The 9,307-nt window shown below is 54.5% G+C and overlaps 2 protein-coding genes across 3 annotated transcripts in view; one reads left to right on the top strand and one right to left on the bottom strand.

Moving 5' to 3' along the window:
* Positions 1–623, bottom strand: part of SRRD (SRR1 domain containing) — a 2,565-nt gene extending 1,942 nt beyond the window's left edge. Inside the window, exons 1-2 of the mRNA XM_008634080.2 lie at positions 541–623; positions 4–337 (exon numbers count right to left, since the gene is read on the bottom strand). Of these exons, the coding sequence (XP_008632302.2) occupies positions 4–337; positions 541–623 (417 nt within the window). The remainder of the gene's footprint in view (positions 1–3; positions 338–540) is intronic.
* The window catches only part of HPS4 (HPS4, biogenesis of lysosomal organelles complex 3 subunit 2), a 13,271-nt gene continuing 3,982 nt past the window's right edge, over positions 19–9,307 (top strand). Inside the window, exons 1-9 of one of the 2 annotated variants that reach the window (XM_017734914.1) lie at positions 19–877; positions 1,558–1,701; positions 2,720–2,827; positions 3,361–3,477; positions 3,602–3,696; positions 4,895–4,967; positions 5,751–5,784; positions 6,335–6,431; positions 6,873–7,761. In XM_017734914.1, the coding sequence (XP_017590403.1) occupies positions 776–877; positions 1,558–1,701; positions 2,720–2,827; positions 3,361–3,477; positions 3,602–3,696; positions 4,895–4,967; positions 5,751–5,784; positions 6,335–6,431; positions 6,873–7,761 (1,659 nt within the window). In that variant the 5' untranslated portion in view covers positions 19–775. The remainder of the gene's footprint in view (positions 878–1,557; positions 1,702–2,719; positions 2,828–3,360; positions 3,478–3,601; positions 3,697–4,894; positions 4,968–5,750; positions 5,785–6,334; positions 6,432–6,872; positions 7,762–9,307) is intronic. The other variant, XM_017734915.1, reaches the window with a different exon arrangement.

The raw sequence follows: 9,307 nt of genomic DNA, 5'->3' as shown, positions 1-9,307 counted from the left end.
CGCCATGGTGAGCCCCCTCCCCTCCCCGGGCCCCTTCTCCCGCTCGCGTCGCTGCCCCGGGAAGCACCTTCGGCCCTTTGCTCGTCGCTGTCCCCGGTCGGGGGTGAGGTCTGGAAGCCCCCCGGGGCTCAGCAGCTCGGTCTCTGTGCGTGGGTCATTCCAGGGCCGTGGAAGGGCGGTCCGGGAGCGGATCCAGCCTCCCCGCTCCTGGCCCGGCAGCAGCGCGGGTTCCTCGGTGCCACCGTGGAGCCACCGCTTGCCTTTGCTCCAGACCTGCGCTGTTCCTACGGGAAAACTCCCGCACGAAGCTCGTTCCGAGCTTGTGACGAGGTGCTGGCTGACAGGACAGGACGAAAAGTGTTACAGAATACGTGCATCCAAGGAATTATGAGCGGAATGACATCACATCCTCAGAGGGGACTCCCTGTCTTCTGCTCCTTGGGGGCTCTTGGGTGCAGGCAGCGTCCGGGAGCTGTTTGGGATGCACATGGATAATGCTTCTCGATAATTATCCCGTGTGCTGAGGGTACAGTATCTCACAAGCCCGCATCTCTTTCCACATGTCTGGGAGGTGGAGTTGTAGCACCTGTTTTAAATTCACAAAAGCGGTCAAATTTAGTCATGGGGGGCCTTTTAGGTGCTGCTTTTGGGTGTAAACTCGGTGTGATTGTGCAAGAACAATGTCTCTCCATTTGCAATAATCTTTGCTGCTCTTCCTGAAGTAACAGAAAGGAGAGGGAGAAGGGTAACATTTTTCAAATACACGTTTTTGCCAATGTTTTTTAGGTGGAATTACTTTTTCCTTTATGATGGCTCAAAGGTGAAGGAGGAAGGGGATCCTACGAGTGCTGGGATCTGTTATTTTTACCCTTCCCAGGTAATGTCTGCTTTATTTCAGTACCTGTAAAAGGATGCTGTGGGTCAGGCTGATGGTTCTGGATCTGGAAGGGTTGGGCTTCCAGGTGATTTGGGTTAATCCTTACTTAGTAGTCACAAAAGTTTTAAGAAATCCAAATTATCAATTAGCTCCAGGTAGAGCAGGGCTGGGCTCCACCAGGCTCAGGGCACAGCAATGGGGTTACACTCTGCTCTCTCCCTGAGGAATGGGCCAACACAGTCCAGGACTGTCCTGGTGATGTCAATAAAAACACACACGAGGGATGAAAGTTCCTCTCCAGAATCCCCAGGCCCTTGTGCTGCCTGGAAAAAGTAATCCAATTTTTTTTCTCCCAGAAATTTGCCTGTTCTATTGCATTTGATTTACAGAATCCCAGAGTCATTAAGGTTAGAATAGACCTTTAAAATCAAGTCTAGCCATGAACCCAGCACCCTGTTCACCACTAAACCATGTCCCCAAGTGCCACACCCACACATTTTCTGAGCACTTCCAGGGATGGTGACTCCACCACTGCCCTGGGCAGCTTGTGCCAATGCCTGACAACCCTTTCTGTAAATTGAGTTGAACTGATAATTAATTTTTATTGACACCTGAAAACAGCAGTCAGGTTTTTTTCTGAGTTCTTTTAATGGGAAGTTAAAGCCTTTGCTCCCTGGCAGACCCTCCCGGAGCAGCAGGAGCTGCTGTGTGGGCAGATGGCTGGGGTTGTTCGCTGCCTCACCGAGATCTCCGGGGCCCCTCCCAGCATCGTCCGCCTCAGGAAACTCAAGTTTGCTGTGGTGGTGGATGGAGACTTTCTGTGGGTGAGTTCAGGAGCTCTGGAGCAGTCACAGAGTGAAAACAGCCAGGGGCTGAAGGACTGGATAAAACAAAGAGGGTTTATTTTTCCGGGTGTGGGCTGCACTGGGGGAGAGCTGGGGAGGGACCTTGCAGTGGACAAATTTCATTGCAAGCTAACTTAAATTCTGGTTTCTGCAGCCCGCTGTGGCCTGACCATCACTTCAGCTTCCTGCAGGAAAACTTCATGTATCTCATTTGTGTGCCCACACCCAAAGGGATTTCTTAAGATCTTCCTGACTGGAAGCAGAATCCCAAAGCCCCAGACTGGTTTGGGTTGGAAGGGACCTTAAAGCTCATCCAGTCCCACCCCCTGCCATGGGCAGGGACACCTTCCACTATCCCAGGTTGCTCCAAGCCCTGTCCAGCCTGGCCTTGGGCACTTCCAGAATGGGGCATAACAGGATTCCATGTGCTGTAGTTTATAAGGTCACAGTCACTGTTTGATAGTCTGATTGTTCTTTCCTTCTAGCCCTCAGCATCCCCTGAGCTTTGTCAGTGCCCACAGACATTTAGTATATAAAGAGCAGCGTGTGGCATTTGTGACCAAAGTGCCCCAAACCATCCCTGGGAACTGGGCTGAGGCCAGTCAGCCCCATTTAACTGGCGCTGCTGCTTCTGTTTCAGCAACTCAAAAACTAAACAGAGTGTCATCATAATATAAACAATGAGTTCATCTGAATATTTTTCAAGTACTTCGTTTCAGGAGAACATTCTTAGCTATTGAAGCACCAAGTTAGGTCATCTAACGTGGGCAGGGAGTGTGTCTGAAGCGTTGCATTTCTGATATTTATTTATCCTTTCTGTGCCAGGGCTCTTGTGTGGGTATGTTTGCATTTCCTTTTCCCGTGACTGTGATTCTGGGGGGTGTTTGCCTGCACAGAGTTTGCCTGTCCTTGTGTGAAAGCGATGAGAGTTGTTCTCCCCTGCCGTGCCCGAGTTCTGTCAGGGAGCGTTCTCCATCCCTGGCTGTGTCTGCTGCAGGTGCTGGGCTGTGCTGTGGAGCTGCCTGACGTGAGCTGCCGGCGGCTCCTGGAGCAGCTCATCGGCCTCTTCACCTTCTACCAGGGCCCTGTGCATGGTGCATACACGGTAATGAGGGGCTGGGGACATGGGGACACAGTAACAAGGGGCTGGGGACATGGGGACACGGTAATGAGGGGCTGGGGACACGGTAATGAGGGACTGGGGACATGGGGTAACAAGGGGCTGGGGACATGGGGACACGGTAACGAGGGACTGGGGACATGGGGACACAGTAATGAGGGACCCAGTAACAATGGACTGGGGACACAGTGACTTTTGGGAAGATTTCAACACTTCCCATGGTGTCCCAGCTCTGCAATGTTCCCTTGTGCTGCCCTCCTGCTAGCAAGGGTCACACATCCAAGAAGTGGGACCTGGAAAAGTGACCTGGTGGTCCCCCTGCCCTGCATTGCTCCGAGGTCCTGTGGGGCTCTGCTAAACCTTTCCCAGATGTTCACTCGGAGCAGTTTCCCCTCAGTGTTGTCTCCCACCTTTTCCTGACCTTATCGTGGCAGGCCCTGTCCCACATGGATTCCATGTCCCACCCTGAGTGCCTGGACACTGTGCAGTGACAGCCTGGGGGTTTTTGTCACCCACAGGCGTTTTCCCAGGAGGAGCTGAGCAGGGAGTGGGACAGGTACATTGAGCACATCCAAAAAAACACCAGTGACCTCCACAGGATTTTCAATTCTCTCTGGCATCTGGACAAAACCAAGGTAAGAGCCTGTCCTCTGCAGTGCCTCTCTCTAGAGCTGCCCCAGTGCCACTGTGCTTGTTTATTTGCTGCTTTGAGGTTTCCCAGGATTCTGAGGCCTCACTGCCCTGGTTCTCCCTGTCCAGGTGGATCCCCTGCTTTTGCTGAAGGCAGCTCTCATCCTGCAGACTTGCCAGCGCTCTCCCCATGTCCTGGCAGGCTGCATCCTCTACAAAGGCTTGTAAGTAACCAGGTGTTCCCTGAAGGGTTAAATCCACCCCTTTCCAGGGTTGGGATCCTGGAGTGCACCCAGGGAGCAGAGTGAGGGCTTGAGGGCTGCTCTTGGTTATTGGCAGGAACATCAGAGCTTCAGGCCAGGCAGTCCCTGTCTGTCTCTGTGTCACCAAGTGTGAGCGGTTCGTGGAGTCGTGGGATCATGGAATGGCTTGGATTGGAAGGGATCTTAAATCCCATCCTGTTCCCCCCCCTGCCATGGGCAGGGACACCTTCCACTAGCCCAGGTTGCTCCAAGCCCCGTCCAACCTGGCCTTGGACACTTCCAGGGATCCAGGGGCAGCCACAGCTGCTCTGGGCACCCTGTGCCAGGGCCTGCCCACCCTCACAGGGAAGAATTTCTTCCTAATATCCTATCTAACCCTGCCCTCTGGCAGTTTGTCCCTGTCCTGTCACTCCAGGCCCTTGTAAAGTGTCTCTCCAAGGTTATCTGTGCTCATCAGCATGAAGGAGCTCAAGACTTGGGTTTTAGTAGCAATCTGCTGGTTTTGTTACTCAGCAGGACGTGAAGACTGAAATTCTGAGGCTTTTTAGGGGGAAGCCACCAAGGAAAAGGGAGATGTGTGGATGTTGTGCTTTCCCAGCAGTGTTCCCTCTGCAGATGTGCAGATCAGTGCAGGTGTGTCCCTCAGTTTGCCTGACCTGCTGGCCAGGACCACTGTCTGTACTGACAGGAAGTGCACAGGGGGGATGAGCCAGCACTCCCCGTGAGACATTCCAGCTTCTTTCAATCAAAGATGGCTGAATGACTTCAAGGAAAGCCTCCAAGGTGGCCTTGAAAGACAGGAGGTGGGGAATTCCGAGAATTCCTTGGCAGCAGCACTCAAGTGCCATTTTTCTTTGGCATGAACTGTTCCAGTGACACCTTTTATGAGCACAGGGAGAGCATCTGCCAGGGAGTGACCTCATAGCTGCAGGCAGGACACTGGAGTGAGTCACTGCAGCACCTGAGAGCTGGACATTTGACTTGAGGAGGGGCTTGGGAGCCTTGTCCTGCACCAGGATGTGTCACCTTGTGTCTCTAGTCTGTCTGGTAGAGATATTTTGTCACCAAATGTCATCAGAGTTCTCTGAACTGATGATCTTTAAGTTCCCTCTGAAGCCAAACCATTCCATGATTCTCTGACTTTCCTTTGTCCTTTCAGGATTGTGAGCACCCAGCTGCCACCTCCCCTCACTGCCAAAGTTCTCCTGCAGGGCAGTGAGTCCCCAGGCCAGGTATGGTACTGAGCACATTCCCTGCAAGCAGATTCCTGCAAGGATGTGGTGTGGGAGCTGTTGTCACACAGATCTGACATGTGTCACTACTGGGAAGGACAAATATTGATGTTGATGCTTAAGGCTTTTATTAGTTATGACTGGAAAGGGTTCCAAGACTTCTGCACTTAGAATTTGCCTTTTTTTTTTCAGTCTTCAACTTACTGAATTCATGAGTTCTCATTTATGTGATGTTTTGATTGGCTTTTTACACAAGTTTAGGTATTTTGTGGAAAATCCGCCAAATGATTGTCTGAAAGGGACAAACAGCAGTTTTCATTTGCTTTAAAACTTGTCAAAGCCTACTATTTATGTGATCAGGACCTTCGGTAAAAAGCCATCACTATGCAGATGTGAAGGCAGCCTTTGCTGTTTTTCTGCTTGAATGAAGGGAGTTTCTGTGCCCTGAGCAGGTGGTGGTGATGATGATAAATTTGGGCTCTCTCCTGCCTTTCAGGTGTGTTTTGGTTCTTGGGAAGGTCCCCTTGGCTTTGAGGGCTCCCTAAGGTCCAAACTCCATCCCAGCACCACAAACCATCCACAGTGTTTGCTGGGGGGGGGTGGTGTGAGGTCTCCTGCAGCCTTGAGGGGCTGGGGAGGGTGACAGAGGTGTCCTGGTGTCCTGATCCATCCAGGGGGGGGGTGGTGTGAGGTCTCCTGCAGCCTTGAGTGGCTGGGGAGGGTGCCAGAGGTGTCCTGGTGTCCTGATCCATCCAGAGAACTGATTCTTGGCTTTTGTTGCAGAGCGAGCCCAGAGGTGAGGAGCCACAGGAGCCTGGTGAGCATCCAGCTGCATCCTATGGGCTGCCTTCCCTGCATGGGAGCACGAGCTGCTTCTCTGGGATTCACATCCAGGCTGTGCTGGGTGCTGGAGTATATCCAAAATATCCCAGAGGGTGTTGCTGCCACCAGTCAGCCTGTGCTGTTTGATCAGAACCAGCTCCTTCTGCTGGGTTTGCTCTTTTGGGTTTTATTCCAGTGCTGCAGATTCCCAGCCATGCCTGCCTTAATTCCAGTCCCCTATGTGGCCACGTGGCCACTGCCAGGCCCTGATAACAGATGGCTGGTGCTTGCAGTCCAAACCTCCAGCCATCCCTTCCCAGCATCAGTGTGGGGATGATCTGCCAGGATGGAAACACTGAGGGGAAATTTGGCTGTGTCAGGCATGAAGGGTATGAGCAGGATGGGAAAATGCTGGCAGGGTGGGAAAAGGCTGCCCAGCTCAGTCAGGATGCAGGATCATGGCAGGCCTGCAGCTCCTGCAGAAGCCTTTGGGCTGATGCGGTTTGGTTTCTGTTTAATCCTCAACCCTTTCCCTGCTCTTGCAGAGTCTCTGCTGCCGCCGGGTGTCCGTATCATCCCGGTGTTCCTCACAGGAGAGGAAGTCTCCGTGCTCCGGGACTTCCCAGTGGAGTGGATGGCCAGGTAGGCAGCCAGCCTGACCCAGAGGCAGGATTTGCAGCAGGAGCTCACTCTTTGTCCCTGTTGCCATTGTCACTGTTCTCTCTGGAACTGACTCAGGCCCTGTCACTGCCTGTTGGAGCTGCCTGAGGCCCCTCAGGCTGGGCAGAATTCCCGTGTCCATATCCCTGCTGTGAGCAGCCTGGAGCAGAGCTGCTTCCCCAAACCAGCTGTGATCTGTTGTCCCCTAAGCTCACAGCACTGCTTTGTGCACAAGGAAGGGACATTCCCAGGAACTTGCAGAGTAAGATTCCCAGGTTTTTCACCTGTGTTAGACCTCGGCCCTCCCTTTTCCCAGGTCTCTTTGTAGCAGGGGATGGATCAGCCATTGTTCAGTGCCAGTGGGGTTATCAGCTATCACACAGATCCTGCTCAGTGTTTAATCCATTTTTCATCTCCCACCAGGTCACCCATGTCCCCAGCAGGCCCCAGAGGAGAGGAGAGTGCTCTCTGCTCCCAGGCAGTTCCAGAACCAACAGGAGCTCATGAAAACCAAGCCCTGGATGGAATCTCTGTGCAGCAGTCCCACAAGGAGGCTGCAGGCACAGCTGCCCCAGGAGGTGCTGTGCATTTGGGCAGCCCTGCAAATCCTCTGACGGACTTCCCTGGAGTGGGAGGCAGCGCAAGGAGTTCTCCAGCTGCAAACCTGAGTGGAGCAGGCAGTGAAAGCTCAGAGCTCAGCAGGGAAACATCCTTCTGCTCAGAGAGAGACACAGAGCAGCTCCCAAGCCCTTCCTCACTCCAGACTCAATGTGCTTGGACTACAGGTCCATACCTGGAAGGCTTTTCCTTTCCCAGCCCTTACTCCTGGGAGCAGGAGAGCGAGGATAAGAGGGAATCCCCTGTGGACTCTGATGGTGGTCACTGTGCTTCCCAAAATTCCCATTCGGTCAGCCACAGTCCAGCTGTTCCCTCTCCTGCCCAGGAGCTGAGCAGAAGGAAATCCAGTGAGCAGGACAAGCCATGGACTGTGAGCCAGGACCGTGTGTCTGGAGGAGGTCTCAGCACAGCTGGTGACCACGTGTGGGGCTTGGATTGTCCAGACCCTGCTGGACACGCACAGCTCTGGATCGAGAGGCAGCTGCTGGTCCCAGGGGTTCAGGAGGCTCTGCCCAGTGCCCCTGCAGGGGCCAGGCCGTGTCCCAGCAGCGGGGAGGGCAGCTGGGGCAAGCTGGGAGGCAGAAGTGGCGAGCCAGCCCGGCTGAGCCTCTACGTTCACTGCATCCAGGGGCTGGTGCTGTCGCTGCTGGCTGAGGAGCAGCTCCGCCGGGACCGCGGTGCCGTGGAGGATGTGGTGAGTGGGAAAGAAAGCTCTGCCCTGCTGCAGCTGCACTGGCAGGGGGCACAGGGGTCACAGCTGAGGAGGGATCGTGCTCCCCGTCCCTCCATCACCTGCTCCGAGCTGTGCCAGTGAAGCCGCTCGCGGCTGCGTGGGAGCTGTCGGAGCGCGAGCGGAGCAGGGACAGCCGCGTCTCGCAGGCAGCTCCCGGTGCTGCTGTTGTCTGGCAGTGCCGGCACCGGAGCAGAGCGTGTGGGTGTGACAGACACCCGCGGGCTGCCAAGGGCCTGCGCTGGAGCTGGGATTCGCTGGGGATCCCCGGCAGCTCGGCGCTTTTTGGGAAGCGAGGTTGGTTCTGTGAATCCCCGGCCCTGCACGTCACAGTCTCTCCCTCGGGGACCACCGCAGATGGGGCTGGCAGCGGGTCCCGGAGAGGTTCCCTTGGCTGTGGGAGCCTCCAGGCTGCTCCCTGGGGTTGGAGAGAGGGATGCCATGTGAGCACTATGCCAGAACAATCCCACATTTCCCTGAGGTGGGGTTTGGGTGCCCAGGCTCCCCTGTGAGCAGAGCTAACGGGGCTGTGGGGGCAGGATGTGCCCGGCCCCTCATCTTTCCTGGGAAGCATCAGCTGCAGAGCTGCTGCCTGGCCTCTGCCTCCCCACCAGGAGCTGAGTCAAAGCTGCAGAGCCCTGTTTGATATGCTAGTTGCCATAGGAACAACCTAATTTCCTTACCCAGCCAGACTGGAAGGTGCAGGGAAGCTCAGCCTAATGCAGAGCCTCAAGGTTGCTCCTTCCCCTCAGAGCTGTGGGATGCCTGGGACCCTGGGAGCTGGGGAATGTCTGCTCTGCACGGCAGGGCTGATGTGCCTGGGGAGGGATTGCTGCCGAATCAGCTGAGCCAGGAGGTGCAGCTGGGGCCCTTTGCACCAGACATGGCACTTTGTCCCCTTTCTGCTCGTCTGGAACAGCAGGGGGGACGCAGGCAGGTGGGAATTGGAGAATTGGGAATTCCACACTGGAGAGTGGAATCCCAGTTGCACAGGGATTGCACGGTCCATTCTCCTTCATGTCTTGCCCTGGGGCTGACAAGCTCTCATTTCATTCAGGTTCCTCTTTTCCCAAATATCCTGCTCCTTCCATCTCACGTACCCTTGTTCTGGATCTCACCAAAACTGCACTGTTACACAGCTTGGATTTTGGCTGTGACTGGGCTCTGCTGCTGGTGGATTTGAGGCACAACCTCAGCTTGTCTGTCCCTTTGTTTATCTATAGATTAAAAATGACCCTCAGCTCTCAGGGATGTCCAAGCTGGGTTATAATTAATGTTTTTTTGAATGCTTTGAGGCCCCCAAATGACACCAAAGAAGGGTAAAATATGCTACTTGTGCAGCTGCAAACCCCTGGGAGAGCGGGTTCCATCCCAGACTTTCCCTGTGGAGTGGGAGGCTCTTGGCCTCACCTCCTGCTGCTCTTTAAGTCTTATTACTCCATTTCACTGCACAGAAAGGAAAATCTGCTCCGTGACAGGGGTCAAGGGTAGGCCAGGCACTCCCGTCCTG

The sequence above is a fragment of the Corvus brachyrhynchos genome, unplaced genomic scaffold, assembly GCF_000691975.1.
Source record: "Corvus brachyrhynchos isolate BGI_N302 unplaced genomic scaffold, ASM69197v1 scaffold114, whole genome shotgun sequence".
Taxonomy (NCBI): Eukaryota; Metazoa; Chordata; class Aves; order Passeriformes; family Corvidae; genus Corvus; species Corvus brachyrhynchos.
The sequence above is the reverse complement of the archived record's forward strand: the minus strand, read 5'-3'. Positions and strand labels throughout refer to the sequence as shown.